We start from the raw sequence: 20,662 nt of genomic DNA on the forward strand, positions 1-20,662 counted from the left end.
CATTTCTGGCTATACAGTTCTCCCATATTATTTATTTATTTATTTTATTAAGCAGACTGAGACTGTGTTCCTAATTGAAGCTATTTTTAGTCACAAGGTATAGTAATTGGTCCAAAATAAAATATTATTTTAAATATGAAGTCATCAGTAATGGAGGCATGTTCTATAGTAGTTGATGAAGCTAAATGCAACATGCCTTCCCAAAAACTCTTCATCTAAAAAGCTGTGTTTCTGCTTTTTATTGTTTCATTTTTCATAGGAATGGACCATTAAGGAAATCTTGCTCTCTGAGTGATCTTAACTCCAAACGAAGTTTTTCAGGCGGTTTACCTTGTACAGACACGCTGAGATCTGAGAACATTTCTTCAGTCTTGTGGTCACATGATGTAACTTCAAATGAAAGGGTAAAGAAATGGCAACGTCCAAAGTCAGGGGCTTCCCTTGATCTGGAGAAGCACTTGGCAGAGAAGCAGCAGGCCGAGTTAACAGAATGTAAGAAGCTCTTCAGGGCAGCACCTGTGCCAACTCATGTCTCCCTAGCCCTGTATGATGAGATCATGGAAAGAAAGGAGAAGCTGAGGCATGCAACAGTGGAAAAGAGAAAGAATTTCCTACTGTCCATGCAGAAGCCATTCAACTTTCAGGAGAGAGAAAAAAAGAGACAGGAGGAAGTGAAACAACAGCTTGAGACTGCGACGGTGCACTCCCAAAAGGAGACCTTGCAACCTAAATGCAAAAAGAAAATTCCTGAATCTGTCCAGGATCAAACCATCAGCGACCGCTTGAAAGGTAACACAACAATAGATGGATGCAGAGATTATTAACATAGTTCAGAAAACACGCCCTGAGAGAATGTCAATAGATTCTGTTTTTTCTTTACTTAGATTTAGCTTTCAATAGAAATTTTTAATTTAATAAAATGAAAGGGAGGATGTCCTGCAACCTCACTGTGGTTGTAAGCAGTGTGGCAAAAATCTTTGCCTCCTTGAGTATTTTCTGTATAACAGTACTTTTACTATTCAAAGATCATTTACAAGTGTTCAACCAAATTCTAATATTATATAAAGGGCACCTGTGTGGGTAAATAAAACATATTTTCTCTTTTTAACGCACGTCATTTAATGATTGAACCAACTTTGTGAAGAAGGAATTGCTCTCTTACAATTAAGACCTGGGTCTACCCACCTTTAATGCCAGCCATTGCAACAAAACACTTTCTGTAATTCGATTTTGCATTTCATATACCTGCAGAAGAAATTTAACCCACTCTACTTTACAAAAACTATTATAATTTAGAAAGATTGGCAGGTTTTGGAGCAGAAACATCTTATTTCAGGTCCTACCACAGAGTTTTTATAGGGTTTAGGTCTGTTTTTTGCCTAGGCCAGTACAAACCTTTAATTTTGCTTCTTTTCAGCACAAAATTGCATTTGTGTTTTGGATAACTGTCTTCCTGCCTGTCCCAACTGTACTTTAGCTCACAGATGGATGAACAGATACAGTGCAGAAATTATGGTTCTTTGAGTTTTGGCAAGTCACTCAGGTCCCGGGGCAGCAAAGCATTTCCACACCATCACACTGACACAATCGTGTTTGACTGTTTGCATGACTTCTTCCTATGGAATGCTGTCTTTACTTTATACCAGGCATAGTATGACCTACATTGTTCAGAAAGTTCCTTTTGTCTTATCTGTCCATAGATTATTGTCCCAAAAGGATTGGGGATCATCCAGGTCCTTTCAGGTAAATCAGTGACAAGCATTTACTGTGTGCTATTCTTGGTAAGCAATGAGGCATGTTTTTGCCCCGTGTCTTTCTGATTGTGGAGTCATGAACACTGATATTTAATGATGCTAAAAAAGTCTGTTGTGCTTTGGATTTTTTTTAGAATCCTTTGTGATTTCCTGGTTGATTTTACACTGCACTCTTGGAATACTTTTGGTAGGCCACTCAGAATAGGCTCAATACTGTTCTAGGTGTTTTCCATTTGGAGATTATGGTTCTCGCAGTGGTTTGGTGGAGTCCCAGAGCCTCAGAAGTGGCTTTGTAGCCCTTCGCAGAATCACATTTTTTATTCCTACTCTCTAGCAATTTCTTTTGATTGTGGCATTACATCCTTGTTGAATGTCTGTGCTGCTAACTTGATGCTGTTAACTACAGTAAGGGTCAAAGTACACTAAGTGAAGTTTTTATTGGGCACAACTGGCTGAGTTCAATCATCAGCCTCTAATTGCCCCTTTAATTGGATTGAATTAAATGGGGCAGTTATGTTTGTACACAGTTCTAGTTAGTGTTAGCTAGTCAAAAAACGTCACTCACTCACTCAGGTGTCTTTTAACTAATATTAGATTGATTGGTTTAATGGCTCCTGCTTTGCACCCAATCCTGATCGAATAAATATTATTTCCCAGTTATCCTATAATGGAAAATATGGGTTCTGAAAATGGGTCATTCATCAATCTCAAGAGTAATGAAGCGAAAGAGTACATCCATCTAACTTTAGACCCATTCAGTGTTCACCAGGGTTAAAGGTCACTGAAGTCAACCCCTCTAGGAGGTCCTAGAAGGCAGGAACACTCTTTGGATAGGACATGCAGTATGCAGTTTAGAGTTGGTAATTATCTTGAATAAACATCTTTCCCACCAAAAAATGGGGAAACCTCCTAAATATGGTGCTGAATATGTAAACTCCAAACAGAGGACACTTTGGTCCAGAATATATCCAGGTCTCAAGTGCAGTAGCATTAGCTACTCCAAAACTGTGCTGCCGACAAAAAAGGCCATCTCGGTAACTCCATATTAAAATTACATTTTTATCATATCTTAAAATGCTGGAAGTTCAATGTTATTTAATCACCAAGATTTTACATGTCCACTGTGTCTTAATATAAGTTGCTGAATTCATGTTATACAAGTACTATAACTGCAAATGTCAGCAATAAGAAAATGAAATGGGAGGTGTTTTTAGTACTGTTCGATTTGACCATTTAGTGGTCTGTAGACTATTTTGCATTGACATGATTTCCAATTATGGCACCGCAATTATATTACATAACAATTTTCCCCTCATTTATTTAATAAAGTAGCTTTTTAAAATGATATTGCATGCATCCTGTAAGCCATCCTTGTTATGACTCTTTTTAGCTGTGCCACAGTGAAAGTGGAAAAATAATGTGTTAAGATGGTTTCAGCTGAAGTTAGCACATAATTGTACAAAAGTGCTATGATTTGGGAGGAAAACACACTCATTTGGTGGAAAACATGTAAGAAGAGCTTCCTGATTACGGCTAAACGTGAATGTAAAAACTTGTGTGTCCTACCTGTAAAAATGAAAACCTGATCAATACAGAGAGTATTATTGTATTTCCCTGCCATTCTCTCCTAAAACCAGAATTAGTAGATTTGCTGATTTTCATTTTAAAGAACACTTAATGTAAGATCAGATTGCTTAGTGTTTTTTATTTTGTAGTGAGGTGGCTGTGTATCGGTTTGACAGCCAATTATATTCAGCATTATCAAGGATGTTTATAGTTCTGCTGGTTTATTGACCGTCTTATGAAACGCAACAAGTGAATAAAAAGGCATATTTAAAATGAATTGTTGCAAAAATGTGATTGGTATAATGCCAGATGTGGACTGGGACCTGGACACAGTCAGACGGACATCTTATGTTCACCCAACACACTTTTATTTACAATATTTACAGGCTTTTTTGTGCACTCACACACCCCAGTGCCTCCAGCACTGATTCCCCCAATGTCCAAGCCACACTGTTCTAGTGCCTTTCTCTTGGCCGCCTCCCATCCTCTCTCCAGGTCTGTCCTCTTCCACCCGACATCCACCACTGACTGGAGGGAGGCGGCCCCTTATATGGGAACCCGGATGGGCTCCAGCTGCTTCCTGGCACTCCCTCTTGGACAGACCCCTGTGTGGCGGAAGTGCCAGCTGTGCACCCGGAAGCCGTCCGGGTGTCTCCTGTCTTCTTCTCCCCAGCACTTCCTGGTGTGGCAGAAGTGCTGGGCTCCAGGGTTCCTCAGGCACCGGGGCCCCCAATATAACCAGAGCGATCGCCCCATTGCGGTCTGGAGGAGGCACAAGCCCTCCTCTGGTCCTCCTGGGCGTCCCGGCCGGGCTCCAGCCCCGACCAGGTCCCACACGGGATACTCCGGCATCGGGGCGCCGCCTGGCGGTGGCCACGGGTCCCTACAGGGTGTACCCAAGGCCCCCAACATAACCAGGACGGACGCCCCCTCGCAGTCTGGAGGAGCCCGGCCGGGGACCACACAGATTAAAAGCAATTGAGAGTCATCTCAGTCACATAAACATATTCATAGGTTCATAGGACCAGTTGCGTAATAAAGCTCCACTGTTCCAAGTGTGATTATTACATTGGTAATTGTGATTTTCTTTTCTGAAGGTAAACCATCAAAAGGAAAACGTTAATATCACACAAGCCTAACTTGTTTATTTGTTGCCACAAAGCTTACCTCTGGTAATGAAAAGAAGTCTGCATGCTGCTGTGTCCAAGACAATGTGTTTAAAATGCCTCAATCAGAGTTTAGTACTGTATGTCATAACTTACAGGTACTGAACATTCCCCAGACACACACCAGTTAAAGACAACAATAGTAATAATCTATTACTTTATTCACTTTTACTTTTGCTTTGTGTGTATCTCAGCAGAAAACAATTTCAAATTAAGGTGACTTTTATTGTCTCATAAAGTGAAAGTCATTTGTTTAAATTCATTCTCTTTTTGAGGCAGAGGCTCACTTTATTTATTACTGTAATGCTTTTAATCTTGAAATGAAGTTTTCTGAGAACCATAAAATGAAATTATTTAAAATTCCTGTTACTGTTGTCATGTTAAAAATGTTATGGAGGACATTTGTAATGTGTTATGGTGTAATGTTTTGAAGATTCTTTTTGCTTTCCACATATCTATCTATCGATCTATCTATCTATCTACAGTTGTGCTTGAACGTTTGTGAACCCTTTAGAATTTTCTATATTTCTGCATAAATATGACCTAAAACATCATCAGATTTTCATTCAAGTCCTAAAAGTAGATAAAGAGAAACCAGTTAAACAAATGAGACAAAAATATTATACTTGGTCATTTATTTATTAAGGAAAATGATTGAATATTACATATTTGTGAGTGGCAAAAGTATGTGAACCTCTAGGATTAGCAGTTAGTTTGATGGTGAAATTAGAGTCAGGTGAGTGGGCACCCTGTGTTATTTAAAGAACAGGGATCTCTCAAAGTCTGCTCTTCAAAACACATGTTTGTGGAAGTGTATCATGGCACGAACAAATGAGATTTCTGAGGACCTCAGAAAAAGAGTTGTTGGTGCACATCAGGCTGGAAAAGGTTACAAAACCATCTCTAAAGAGTTTGGACTCCACCAATCCACAGTCAGACAGATTGTGTACAAATGGAGGAAATTCAAGATCATTATTATTTCCCCAGGACTGGTCGACCAACAAAGATCACTCCAAGAGCAAGGTGTGTAATAGTCGGCGAGGTCACAAAGGACCCCAGGGTAACTTCTAAGCAACTGAAGGCCTCTCTCACATTGGCTAATGTTCATGTTCATGAGTCCACCATCAGGAGAATACTAAACAACAATGGTGTGCATGGCAGGGTTGCAAGGAGAAAGCCACTGCTCTCCAAAAAAACATTGCTGCTCGTCTGCAGTTTGCTAAAGATCACGTGGACAAACCAGAAGGCTATTGGAAGAATGTTTTGTGGACGGATGAGACCAAAATAGAACTTTTTGGTTTAAATGAAAAGCGTTATGTTTGAAGAAAGGAAAACACTGCATTCCAGCATAAGAACCTTATCCCATCTGTGAAACATGGTGGTGGTAGTATCATGGTTTGGACCTGTTTTGCTGCATCTGGGCCAGGACGGCTTGCCTTCATTGATGGAACAATGAATTCTGAATTATATCAGAGAATTCTAAAGGAAAATGTCAGGACATCTGTCCATGAACTGAATCTCAAGAGAAGGTGGGTCATGAAGCAAGACAACTATCCTAAGCACACAACTCATTCTACCAAAGAATGGTTAAAGAAGAATAAAGTTAATGTTTTGGAATGGCCAAGTCAAAGTCCTGACCTTAATCCAATCGAAATGTTGTGGAAGGACCTGAAGCGACCAGTTAATGTGAGGAAACCCACCAACATCCCAGAGTTGAAGCTGTTCTGTACGGAGGAATGGGCTAAAATTCCTCCAAGCCGGTGTGCAGGAATGATCAAAAGTTACCAGAAATGTTTAGTTGCAGTTACTGCTGCAAAGGGGGGTCACACCAGATACTGAAAGCAAAGGTTTACATACTTTTGCCACTCACAAATATGTAATATTTGATCATTTTCCTTAATAAATAAATGACCAAGTATAATATTTTTGTCTCATTTGTTTAACTGGTTTCAATAATTTTTGAAATTGTTGCAGATTTATTAAAAAAGAAAAACTGAAATATCACATGGTCCTAAGTATTCAGACCCTTTGCTCAGTATTTAGTAGAAGCACCCTTTTGAGCTAATACAGCCATGAGTCTTCTTGGGAAAGATGCAACAAGTTTTTCACACCTGGATTTGGGGATCCTCTGCCATTCCTCCTTGCAGATCCTCTCCAGTTCTGTCTTTTGGATGGTAAACATTGGTGGTCAGCCATTTTTAGGTTTCTCCAGAGATGCTCAATTGGGTTTAAGTCAGGGCTCTGGCTGGGCCATTCAAGAACAGTCACAGAGTTGTTGTGAAGCCACTCCTTCGTTATTTTAGCTGGGTGCTTAGGGTCATTGTCTTGTTGGAAGGTAAACCTTCGGCCCAGTCTGAGGTCCTTAGCACTCTGGAGAAGGTTTTTGTCCAGGATATCCCTGTACTTGGCCACATTCATCTTTCCCTCGATTGCAACCAGTCGTCCTGTCCCTGCAGCTGAAAAACACCCCCACAGCATGATGCTGCCACCGCCATGCTTCACTGTGGGGACTGTATTGTAAAAGTGATGAGCAGTGCCTGGTTGTCTCCACACATACCGCTTAGAATTAAGGCCAAAAAGTTCTATCTTGGTCTCATCAGACCAGAGAATCTTCAGGTGTCTTTTAGCAAACTCCATGCGGGCTGTCATGTATCTTGCACTGAGGAGAGACTTCCGACAGGCCACTCTGCCATAAAGCCCTGTCTGGTGGAGGGCTGTAGTGATGGTTGACTTTCTACAACTTTCTCCCATCTCCTGACTGCATCTCTGGAGCTCAGCCAAAGTGATCTTTGGGTTCTTCTTTACCTCTCTCACCAAGGCACTTCTCCCCCAGTAGCTCAGCTTGGCTGGACGGCCAGCTCTAGGAAGGGTTTTTATCGTCCCAAATGTCTTCCATTTAAGGATTATGGAGGCCACTGTGCTCTTGGGAACCTTAAGTGCAGCAGAATTTTTTTTGTAACCTTGGCCAGATCTGTGCCTTGCCACAATTCTGTCTCTGAGCTCTTCAGGCAGTTCCTTTGACCTCCTGATTCTCATTTGCTCTGACATGTATTGTGAGCTGTAAGGTCTTATATAGACAGGTGTGTGGCTTTCCTAATCAAGTCCAATCAGTATAATCAAACACAGCTGGACTCAAATGAAGGTGATCTCAAGGATGATCAGAAGAAATGGAAAGCACCTGAGTTAAATATATGAGTGTCACAGCAAAGGGTCTGAATACTTAGGACCATGTGATATTTCAGTTTTTCTTTTTTAATAAATCTGCAACAATTTCAAAAATTCTTTTTTTTGTCTGTCAATATGGGGTGCTGTGTGTACATTAATGAGGGAAAAATTGAATGATTTTAGCAAATGGCTGCAATATAACAAAGAGTGAAAAATTGAAGGGGGTCTGAATACTTTCCGAACCCACTATACTTTTAGGACTTGAGTGAAAATCTGATGATGTTTTAGGTCATATTTATGCAGAAATATAGAAAAAAATTCTAAAAGGTTTACAAACTTTCAAACACAACTGTAACACAACATTCTGCTTACACTGGGCAATGTAGATTTTGCTTCCAGGACACTTGGTGTATTTATGGAGTTTAGATTACAAAAATTGCCATTAAATTTTCCCTTCACTTACTGTTTTATTTTAGTTGTCTATTTTTGTGATTTCTTCTCAAACTATAATTTTACATATACTGAACAGCAGCTACACCAGGAATATCTGTGGTTGGGTCCCTGCTACTTGGAATGCAGTTCAGATTTCCCAAGTTCTTTTGTTTCGTTTGCAAATGGAATATCCAAGCTAAAGGATCTCATTATGTTAAAAAGAACAGGCCACTCTGTAAGAATTTATTTCTGAGGCAGGACAGTGTGGAACATAAAGTAGTGGTCAGCCCAACAAAGATACTTTTGCTAAGTCTTCATGTAAAACTTGGACCTGTAGTGATGAAAAATGTAGTGAAAGCGATGAAAAAGAAAGGATTTAGATACACGGTGTTTCCCAAACACGGTCCTGGTGGACCCCTGTGGCTGCAGGTTTTTGTTCCAACCAGATTCCTAATCAGTGACAACACCAGATAGCACTGATCTAATTTAATTAGCTGGTTTTTTTTCTTTTATTCAACTCAGAAAAGCTTAGCAGCATGATTTTTACATTTATAAGATATTTAGAAATATTTCTGCTTAACTCTCTTTTGTTGATTTAATCATACTTTGCCCTTTCTCTGTGCAGTTTTTTTCCCCTCTTTGTTGTATCTTATTAATGACAATTTAAAACGAGCAGAGCAGACACGCAGGCAAACAACACTAAATAATCAAAGGCTGCAGCTACTTTAGAGTCAGACCCACTAATTAGTAAAAATTGGATTAATTAAACAATTAGATGACCTAGAAAAGTAGAATGAAAATCAAGATGAAAATACTGTTAAAAAGAAAAAAATACATTATTCCTGTATAACTGCTTGGTACTTTTTAATATATTTTTTTTTTTTTTTAGCAAACTTAGTTTTTTAATTTCTATATTGTTCCCTAAACACAGAACTTGGGAAATATCAGTTCACTTAATTAGCACAGGAGTCCAATTAAAAAGAGAATCTGGTTGGAACAAAAACCTGCAGCCACAGGGGTTCACCAGGACTGAGTTTGGGAAATACTGCGTTAGATAATTCTTTCCACAAATAACTGATGGCAAAAATAAAGAAGGCAATTTTATTGGTCCATAAATCACAAAAAGACTAGTAGTTCAAAGATCTACTGGGGGGGCTAGAGGAAATCACATGGAAGGCATTCAAGGATGTTTTTGAAAGTTTTCTTGGCAACTACAGATCACTGAACTACATGCAGCTGGCTGACAACATGCTCTAAAGCATACAAAGTCATCAGGTGTAACTTTTTTTAAAGATTAATTTTCTGCACTCACATTTGGACCTCTTTCCTGTTAACTTGGTGCAGTCAGTGATGAATATGCTGAAAGGTTTCACCAGGATGATAGAAGAGTAGTATCTGGGCAAGCAGAATGCATCAATTGCCGACTACTGTAGAACACTGAAACAAGAAGACAGATGCAGCGTAACAACAAAAATCGGCAGAAAAACAATTTTTAGCTCAGTTGAGGTAATGCAATATGTCAGCATCATAAATTAAACACACTAAATTTAGTAAATGCTAATGTTTCTCCAAATTCCCACGTGTTACAGTCGAACTGATATGTTTGTGTTCAATCCTAAGCTGTCTATCATACACAAAAAATGTTTCAGGAAGCAAAACTTTTGAAACAATTTGCTGCCAAGGCTGGAGTTGGACTGGATACAGATTCAGAAACCTGCACAAGAAGACACCCGTCTCCAACCAGAGAGAATCAATTCATTAGTATTCACCTTCACTCGGTGCTTGCGATACATTGCAGTGACAGACAAATCTTTTCACAGTTTTCTACTTTGGTCTTTTTGGTGATCTTCTCCATCTGCAGGCTTATCCCTTATTCCTATAGGAAGTGTGAGCCAAGTGGGACTGGTTACATCTTTCCTTAAAAGCATTTTTTCTTCTGAGAGTAATGCAGAGCTTTCTTTGGAAAGATAGAGAAAGGAGTAATCAGGGCTAACATTAAAGGCAGATATCATTACTAAATCAAAAGGGCAAATACAGCTTATAGACAAGAACAAAAAGAATGAAAACTAAAAGTAAAACCTAGAAAGTAAACTGCCAAAGAAAGTTTCTCATGCTATATACTGGTTCTTCATTTTATCATAAGCAAAGTGCAGACCATTACTGACTATCAAGTTTGCTCTTAAATAATCAAAACCTGTGACTTTATCCTATGGCATTAAGCACATACAGAACATATTCCTTAGTGATGCAGGGTTAAAAATAAAAAAAGAAGAAAATGTTAAGATTAATATCAAAATAATGATAAAGGGGTGGAGAAATTGGTGTTCTTGTTGTATTCTGTTGTAGCACCTGTGGTTACTTGCACATCATTTTTATCAATAAAAAATTCGGATGTGAGCGTCAGTAGGCTTTGCGCCCTAGGAACCAAGTTACGCAAACTATTCTGTAACATTTCAGTAATTATATTTACAATAGCAATCAACAAGAAGAATTCACAATTAATTGCAGAATTACAGTATTTGAGGGTTCCTGTAGAGTGCCTCTTTCTCTTGCACAACCTTCTACAACTAGAGAGCGAAATATTTGATGAATCTAAAGCTTTCACTCCTTCTCCATAGATGATAGATTATGGTGGGGGAGGGTGAAAGCAAAAATACCACTTTTTGTCATTATCTTAATCTTTTCGGACAAGTCAGTAACTTTTTGCTTCTCCTAAACAGATGAAGAACTGAACAGGAAAATCCGAATCCAGATGAGAGCAACAGACATGTTGAAAGCTTCCCGCGCTCCCTTTGAAATACAGCCTCAGAAAAAGGACCTGGAGGGCAGCTGCAGGCAGAGGAGCAAGAAAGCAGCTTTGGCCTTTTTAGATGAAGAACCCACCTTCCATCCACAAACGACTGGAAAGGTTCCAGATTTTGAAAAGCTGTTCCGTGATTTTCAGAAGGCAACCTTGAAAAAAGCTGAAGCCAAGGAAGCTACAAGGTGCAGACCATTCCAGCTCCAAACCTCTGCCTTACCACCAAGACAGAGCAGATCTACAGAGAAATCTGTAAAGGTGAGCATCCCAACTGGAAAGCATTTGGGGAATGTCTTCAAATGAACAAGTAAGTCACAGTCAAAACTGGAATTAAACAAATTAGTAGAAAATGATCAGATTGTGGAACAAATTATTTTTCACCACTAGACACTGCTTTGGAATAATCCGTTCAGAAAATGAATTTTATGGTGCCACATTTTAAAATTGTATTCAAATATTTAATCAAATATTTACCCAAGTGTGTGTTATTCCGTCAAATTGCTTTCTTGCAATTGTTTACTTATTAATATATTTAGATTACTCTATTGCAATAAAATCTCATTTTAGGATTCTGGCCCAGTTCAGAAGACACAGTTAAGGAGAAGTCAGTCTTTGAATGGTATTTGTTCCCTTTCAGCAGATACCCTACCAACCTACATTTCTGATGCCACAAGGAATCGACATGCTGCCATTAGGTAAGATAAAAAATAAAATATAATTGGAAGGCATTGTACAGATTGAAAAGTCCAATCTCGCTATGACCTTGTTATTATTTCCTTAGGCAGAGAGCCTTAGTTGCAATTGTGAAAAAATGTATTTTAATGACTTCCAATCTCAGGAAGCACTTCTAGTAAAATGTATTAGTAGTATTACTGAATATTTCTTTTAACTGTTGCTGCTGCAAAGAGCAGGATATGGTCATCAAAAGCCTCAGCATCCCAAATGCTGCAGTAGCATTCTTAAGAGTTGACCTCCTAGCCACAAATTTGAATCCCACCCATGTGTCACTTGTCAAGTTTATAGTTCTGGCAGTGTGAAGTCACAGGTTGTCATTAGTGTGCTTGTGAAATATGGTGATTCAGTGATTAGAGCCGTTTCCTTGCAGTGTCAGAGGCTTGTGTATGTGGAGTTTGTATGTTCTCTCTTGGTCTTTTTTGATCATATCTCCTGTATAACTGACCGTGCCCTATTATGGACTGGAATCTGATCCAGGAGTGGTTTCTGCTTTGTGCTTCATGCTTCAGGAATATGCTTTGGATCAGCGGTCCCTTTGATGGCAATAAATACATTTGGGAAACTAATGTTTATAAGAAGTAATTTGAGATTGATTTTACCTTAGATTACTATATGCAACAACCTAGTGTTTATGTTTATGTAAGCCATAAGGTTAACAGAACAATCCCCTTAAAAAATTACTATAGAGCACTGCTGAGGATGGCGGTGATGGCACAGAATAGTAGTTAGCACACATCTGCCTTCTGTCCAGGACATGTGTGTCACACGCTGCCTTAAATAGGTAAGCCGCTTTACTGAAGACCTCAACTGTACTGTATAGTCCATTCTGGCATACACATATATACATATACATACATATATACTGTACATAAATATACACATATATATATACAGTATATACACACACACACACACACACACGGGCAGCACGGTGGTAGCACTGCTGTCTCACAGTAAGGAGACCTGGGTTCATTTCCCGGGTCCTCTCTGCATGGAGTTTGCATGTTCTCCCTGTGTCTTCGTGGGTTTCCTCCCACAGTCCAAAGACATGCAGGTTAGGTGCATTGGTGATCCTAAATTGTCCCTGGTGTGTGTTTGATGTGTGGGTGTGTGTGCCCTGTGGTGGGCTGGCACCCTGCCCGGGATTTATTCCTGCCTTGCACCCTGTGTTGGCTGGAATTGGCTCCAGCAGACCCCCGTGACCCTGTGCTAGGATATAGTGGGTTGGATAATGGATGGATGGGTATACACACACACACACACACACATAGTGTTCAGCATTTATTTATGAAAGAACTTATGAATGGACTAAAATGCTCTGCTCATAATTCATTTTTCTTTTTTAGGAAATCACTTGAAATGAAGGAAAACAAAGAAAAAGAAAATGCAGAGTGGATGGAGCAGCACAAATTAAAATCTCAGGCAATGCATAAAACAGTGAACATACGTGCTAAAGTAATGGATCCCCACAAAAGTCTGAAAGACGTGTACAAGGAGAAGCTGCGACAGAACAGGTCAGTGCAACAGCAAGTAATGGCAGAGTGAATACAAACACAGAACAAGAGTCTCGAGTGAAAAGAAAAATGTAATTACTGAATAGTGATTGTAGCAGCCTTTTTAGGATAGAAAATCCATCCAGTTCTTAACTGCCCCTGTTTTTGAAGCATTTTCTATTTTATGAGGATAAAAAGGGTTTTTTTAATTAAAAAAACTACAATTTCAAACAAGTAAAATGAAGAAACTATAAATAAGTGTATATCATAAACTAAAATAAATAGGTAGCAAGTTTTCAGAAAAATGCTGTAAAACATAATTTGAAAGATTTCCAAACACATTTGTATGAAAGTTTTAACAGATTATATAATAACCATAAACTTCCCCATTTAACTGAAATGAGTCAGAAGAATTATGCAAATAATTTCCAATTATATGATATCCCATCAAAATATATTTTTTCATCATTACAAAATTTAAAATGGCAAAAAAAATATCAATTTTTGTAATCCTAAAAATAAAATAATTTAAAAAGAGCAAAGTAGTTATATGTGCCACCTCTATTCAAAAACAGTGGAGTCTGTGGTACCAGATTAGGGGGCACAGAAGGTAATGCTGTGGCCCCTCGGGGATTGGTCAGAGGTTTCATTTCCATTTTAGGTGTCTTGTATGTAGCATGCAGGTTATGTATCTGTGTTTGATTGGATGTCCTCACAGGTCAAAGATCAAACATGCAGTTAATCCAACTGTCAAGTCCGGACTGTAATGGCATGAATTAATGTATCAATATTCTGTATGATTAACTGATTCCTTGGTGCCCAGTAGCCATTCTTTTCAAGATTTTAGTTCTGCTAGCCACAATACCATACTGGAAAATCAGGGTTTAAAAATTAAAGAATGCTTGGACAGAATTAGATAAGAGCACCATGATTCAGTAATATAAATTGTAATTCCAAGCTTTACAGTAATTCACAGGGTTTTTTTTTTTTGCCTTACAGATCCTCTTTATAAACATAATGATCAGTTTCTATTTTGAATTGTATAAAGTTTGATTGCGTCTTTGACCATTTACAGTACATTTATGAATGTGGAATTTTCCAAAAATAAATAAGGATATATAAACTTTTACATTTCTTATTCCCATCAACATAAAGTAAACAGATTAAAATAAATTATAATTCCAGTAATTCATTTTTTTGCCTATAGATCCTCAGTCATTTCAATGTATAAACATAATAATCTGTTTTTAATTGTACAACATTTAGTTTCTTCTTTAAACAATTATGGTGCATTTATGAATGTGGAATTTTCCAGACATCATAAAAAAGGATATAGCAGCTTTTACATTTCTTATTCCCATCACCGTAAGGCAAAATATATTTGCCTATTAAGTAAATCACAATGGAAGCACTCACCATACCAAAAAAATAAACTGTACAAAAATGTTCAAAAAATAAATAAGCAATAATTTCATGCTCAAAGTGACATACAACAGAGGACAAATCAATACCTTTCCTAAATCTCATCGTCCTGGATTAAAACCTTGCAATGAAGTTTGGGAAACTCTGAGACCCAGAAACATTTTGCTGTAGAGAGTTGTATATTTCTAGCCAAGTTTCCTAAAATAACTGTTATTACAAATGTTGTCTTTTAGGTTCTTTCCTTCTAATATTTAGATTTAAATCAAGATTTGTTTTTGAGTCCCAAACCCTGCACTTGATTATGCCGACAAAAATGATATCATTTTGATGGCAATCCAGATAACACCACTCATTCATATTAACTGTGCAAGTGCTACAGGTGACAAACACATACATTACATACCCCAAACTGAAACATGTTTGAGCAAACTGTGTGATGCCTTTAGACTTTAAAATCTAGTATGAAAAGACAGCCGTGTCCTCAGTGCATACTTGAGGTCCCCTCTGTAAGTGTTTGAAGAGTTAAAACCCAATGAAGCATGGCTACATTGTCCATTGCTGACATCTAGTGTTCACTGATCAGACTGCACTACTTGAGTGAATTAAGATTTGGATGCTGATGCAAGCCTTTCTGGTTCTTTGGTTTTCTGTTTACCAAAATATGTCAGAGTGGCCTGATCTAATGTTATGCTGGCATTTTCTGTTTATTTAATTAATAACATTTTAAGCAAAACAATTACCAACTGGCTTGTTAGCAATATTTACTATTAAATATTAAAATATGTCAAAGGTTCCCAGGTTTGGCTGCCATTTACTGTATAGTGTTGTGAATTAGATAAAATATTGTGGGACAGTTTGATGTTGTTACATTTGTCCTTGGAAATTAATATTCTGAGGGACTGACTTCCATAGCAAGATTCCATTCCTCTTGATTCAGTCATTTTTTGAGACTGCCAGAGGTGCAAGTGCTATAGGCATGGAATCCAAAACCAATGCTGTTTTGACAACATTCTCATATAGCTTCCTGTGACTCTACATTGGGAAAATAGATGTTCACGAAGTGAATGGATACTATATATTGTATATAATGTATGAAAGACCAGGTTTACCTGTAATATTATAGATTAGGTAGCCACCAGGAACCATTTGTAAGGAACATTGAGTTGCCTACCAACTCAAAGTTCAGCATTTCTGATATTTATACCTTTAAGCTATTTTAATAAAAATGCTCCAGTGTAAAACTAACACATGGTAAGTGCTGGAGTTGGTTAAAAGGCATCACAACAAAATAACATAACCATTCTCAAACCTGTTTAATTCATTTAAGGATAGTTCAGCCCAATTTTGCATTGGGGGACAGTCTACTGACGGGCCCACCTATTCCCACAATTCCCATTTTAGAATCATGAATGATCCCAACACACACGTCTCTGTGATGTGGAAAGAAATCATGAGTTCCCTGCATAAACCCTACACAGGTGTTAACAGAAGTGCAAACTTCACTCAGACCTGGGATTTAAACACAGAATGTCAGATGAGTGAGACTGCATTAATAACTGTTGTGGAAAACTGCAATTTATTTCTTTTATCTTAAAAATCTAATTGAGCACTGTCTTAATATGAAGACAATAGTGAATCAAAAATGTGTTTTCTGCACAAATTTAGGTGTCTTACTTGTTTCCCATTCTCCTTCATGGCACCCTATCCAACCTTCTTAGCTGGAACTTAGACCCTCTCTACTCTATTTAATTGCTAAATTGCTTTCTTTAAGCCAAGACACTTTTTGACAATAGTCCATTTGAAAGCTGCCATATAACATAAGACTCAGACTATTACCAGAGTTATAATCATGGTTCGTCTAGGATAGCCTATTGGCTCCCACACTTTCCTGGACTAACCATTTATGCTTGTCCATCTCTTCTTCTTGGGACAGATAAGAAGAGTTTTTTCTTTCTTATTTTTTTATGATTGGATTAAGGCTAGACCCTTTCAGGCATTTTATTTTTTTGCCTGTGGTGTGATTCTGATGTTTTTTACAGTTGGTGTGACATTTATGAGCTGCTGTGCCTTCTTCAAAGGGTGAAAAATGTTCTCATATGTCACTAGTGAGATGCCATTTATTTTTAGAATTGATCTTATTCTTAATACAATAATTTAAGATCACCATTTGTCTCATCTTGCACACACACAAACATATACATATACTGTATATATATTGTGGCGAATGGCTGGGGGTGGTACCCAGCCAGGACGCCCAGAAGGACCGGAGGAGGGCTTATGCCTCCTCCAGACCACGAGGGGGTGACCGCCCTGGTGGCTTTGGGGCCCAACAGGAACAGAGCTTAAAAGCTCAACCCTATAGAGGCCCATGTTCACCGCCAGGGGGCGCCCCAATGTCTGAGGTGCCCTGGCCCTCAGCACTTCTGCCATACCCGGAAGTGCTAGGGGGAAAAAGACCAGGGACACCTGGAGTGCTTCTGGGTGCGCAGCCGGTACTTCCGCCACAATAGGGAGTGCACATGGAGCACGTCCAGGTGTGTATAAAAGGGGCCGCCTCCCTCCATTTGAGTACTGGATTTGGGAGTGCAGAGGACAAAGTCAAGGAGGGGAGGAGTGGAGGCAGCCTGAAGAAAGAGAGGCATTGTGAGGCCTGGACTTTGGGGGAGTACTGGGGTTGTGTGTGCTTCACTTTGTTGTATTGTACATAGTGTAAATAAACGTGTGTGGTGATTCAAACAATGTCTGCCTGTCTGTGTCCAGGCCAGTCTCCACAATATATTATATATTTAATTAAAAGGTATTTATCTCACTGAGGGCAGCATTGTGACACAATCGGCACAATAGTGAGGCTGCCTCATAAATTTAGCCTCTTGGGTTGAAATGGTTGCTGTCTAGATGAAGTTTATATGTTCTCACACATTCATTCTCATTTGGCTGATTGTTGATTATAAACTAGCTCAGTCTGAATGTGTGTACGTTAAATTGGGTCTTTTGATGGACGCATCCCATCCAGAATGGGCTTTGGCCCTTGCAACCCGAACAGGCTGAACCCTGAAACCTTTAAGCAGGTTTGAGAATGTTAGACTGTTAATCAACTTCAGAAATGATTTTTATTTTTTCTTAATAACATTTAATATTGTCAATTATTAAATTGCACAACATACTTGGGGAACATTAGAATTTATTAAAACAGCCAAATAAATGTGTTCTAAGAAAAAGTTTTGAATTTGTTCAGAAAAGGCAACATTTACCAACACTTGGTCTTGGTATTTCATTATCACATTTTCATTTAATTTTGTTAATGCAGGCTAGCAGATAGAAAACTGGAGAAGGAATACAAGCGGGAGCTGGAAGAAATGAAGACCAGGGTGCATGTGAGGCCTTACCTGTTTGAACAGATAACACAGGTACATTTGTTGGCAGCACTCTGGAACATTACCATCTTCTTGTTTATTTAAGTAATAAGCAGCAATTCCAGAAGCAACCCAGACGGATCATAGATCATCATTGCTGAAGTTAAATTTAGGATGCGTTTTAAAATTGGTTCGCATTTCCTAGAATTAGATTATGCACAGACATCTGGTTACTGTTTTAGTGTAGTAACCTTTCAATACATTGGTCATTCAGGGTGCAGTGCTCTCTCAGGGAGCATTTCATGTAGCCTTTATAACGAAAACTCAAGAACTGATTGAGTGACAAGATGTTATTGTGTAAACCACAATACTTTAAAAACAGAAAAATCAAATCTAAGAATATAGGATTTTGAAAATCTAGTCTATTTATAAAAACGTAACTACATCCTGTTACAAAGCCGCAGATGATATTTTAAAATTTATTTCAGGAACAGGACATCTGTGGGTATGAGGTTAACTAGGGGATTTTGACTCTGTGCCATAAACACTTTCACAAGTCAAGAATCATTTTAGCACAAAGAGATTGTTTTTCTTTTCGCTTCCTCTCATATTGTCCTATTGTGTTTAAATGAGATATGTCAAAAAGATTTATATTTGTTGATTTTATTTTTGCCAAATCTAAAATTATGAACTAGTCTAAAAACGTTTGCAGCTGGCAAGGGAATGTTCCTTATATGGCTTTCTATAGTCTAAATTGGTACACAGTCCTGTGATTAGAAGACTACACTGCTTAGTGGCTACAGTGTCTTGACTTCCTAAGTGGCCTCAAGACATGTCCCTTCTCCCATGTCCTTGAGACTTGGTGTCCCAGTGCCAAAAGGATTCACAAACACCAGAATTTCCAAGGTTATCACTGTCAATTATTCATATCCTAACATACCATTGCTGACACATATTTTTATTGTTTTCAATAAGGCAGGGTCCCAAAATCAGTTTTAAACCCTCTGAATTAAACGTGTTTAAAACTTTGTTTTTAACACAATCGTAAGATACAGTGTTGTATTAAATATCTGCAGTAATACAGTACAGTGGGTGTTAAAGGAAGTTGGTATGCTTCATGCAGTCCTCTATTTAGGTAGTCAGGTCAGTTAAAAGGATAATTCAAGTAAAATACACAGTGGTAGTTGCTCTGAATAATTTGACAAAGGGCAGGCAACCAACCAACCTCAAGTAAACTTACCATAAACAGGCACAGATCAGAATGATATAAGCTGTACCTTTTTGCCTTGTTTTGATATAGTCACATCATGCTGAATGTACAGTAGTATCCCATCCTTTTCTTTACTGAATTTGGCATTTGGTCCCTCGTTCTGGAAGCTGAGCTCTCATTACAAACTACCTTAAAATGCTAATCCCATACAAATGTCGGTAAGAGACACTGTCTGCTTTGTGTTTGTTTTAGTTCAGGTTATGGAGTGTAGTTGATCTGTTTCACACTAATAATTCACCAGTTTATATATATGAATTGTTTAAAAGTCAATTTAGTGTTAGACTATGGCGATGTCACTGCAGCACCAACTCCTGAGAGCAGAGGACAAGTAAAATGCACTGCCTATAAAAAGCATTTAGCCTTTTCTCATTTCATTGTTATACAGCATTTTTTCACAATGATTTTAATTTGGCTTTTTTGACACTGATCAACAGAAAATACTTTAATGGTAAAGTAAAATCATATCTCTGCAAAGGTATCTAAATTAATAATTACAAAATAGTAAATAATGGATTGCATAATAATTTACTCCTTAAATATGACATCCTTAAATCATTGCTAGTGCAGCCAGTTGGTTTTAGAAGTCACAGAGTTAGTTCAATCTGTCTACCGCCAAGGGATTTCAATTGAGTGTTGTATAAATTAAGCCAATAAAGACAAAAAAAAACCAAAACAACAGTCCAAGTAACTTTGTGAAACGATGACTGAAAAGCACAAATCAGCATATAGAGAGAAGAAAAAATCCAAATCATTGACTAGCCTTTGAAGTCCAGTCACATCAGTCATTAAGAAATGTAAAGAGTATGGCAGAGCTGGAAATCTGCCTAGAGCGGGCCCCTTCACAAAAACTGACCAGCAAGATGACGACTAGTGAGAGATGCTACCAAGAAGCCTATGAGAACTCTGAAGGAATCACATGCTACAGTGGCTTAGATTGGAGAGACTCTGCAGACAACAGCAGCTGGCCAAATGTTTCTCCAGTCGCAGTGGCAAAGAAAAAAAATGCACAGGATATCTCCTCTACAGTTTCCCAGCAGTCACATGAGAAACTCTAAAGTCTGATGTGAGCAAAGATGAGCATTTCGGCCATTAGGCCAAGCACCATCCCCACTGAAGCATGGTGGTGGTAGCATCAGGTTGTGATGATATTTCTCTGCCATCGGCCCTGAAAGGCTTGTGAGGGTGGAGGATAAAATGAATGTTGCAAAGGGCAGGGAAATCGTGGAGGAAAACCTAATGCAGTCTGCAAGAAACCTGCACCTTGGGAGATTTGTTTTCCAACCAGACAACAACAGCAAGCTTAAAGACAAAGCTACATAGAAATGGCTTGAAAATGACAATGTGAATGATCTGGAGTGGATGATTTAGAGTCCCGATCTCAGTCCCATTGAAAATTTGTGGCTCGACATCAAAAAGGCAGTTCACTCACATTCCTCATACAGCCTAACTGAGTTGAGCAGTTTTGCAAATGTGTACGAGAAAAAAAAAGTCAAAAGAGTCAGGATG

The 20,662-nt window shown here is 38.4% G+C and overlaps 1 protein-coding gene across 5 annotated transcripts in view; it reads left to right on the forward strand.

Moving 5' to 3' along the window:
• Nucleotides 1–20,662, forward strand: part of fam161b (FAM161 centrosomal protein B) — a 35,263-nt gene that overhangs the window by 10,648 nt on the left and 3,953 nt on the right. For all 5 annotated transcript variants that reach the window (XM_039741757.1, XM_039741755.1, XM_039741756.1 and 2 more), the window contains 5 exons: nt 260–789; nt 10,804–11,141; nt 11,451–11,578; nt 12,965–13,132; nt 17,841–17,940. In XM_039741757.1, coding sequence (XP_039597691.1) covers nt 260–789; nt 10,804–11,141; nt 11,451–11,578; nt 12,965–13,132; nt 17,841–17,940 — 1,264 coding nt within the window. The remainder of the gene's footprint in view (nt 1–259; nt 790–10,803; nt 11,142–11,450; nt 11,579–12,964; nt 13,133–17,840; nt 17,941–20,662) is intronic.

This window comes from Polypterus senegalus, chromosome 18, assembly GCF_016835505.1.
Source record: "Polypterus senegalus isolate Bchr_013 chromosome 18, ASM1683550v1, whole genome shotgun sequence".
Taxonomy (NCBI): domain Eukaryota; kingdom Metazoa; phylum Chordata; class Cladistia; order Polypteriformes; family Polypteridae; genus Polypterus; species Polypterus senegalus.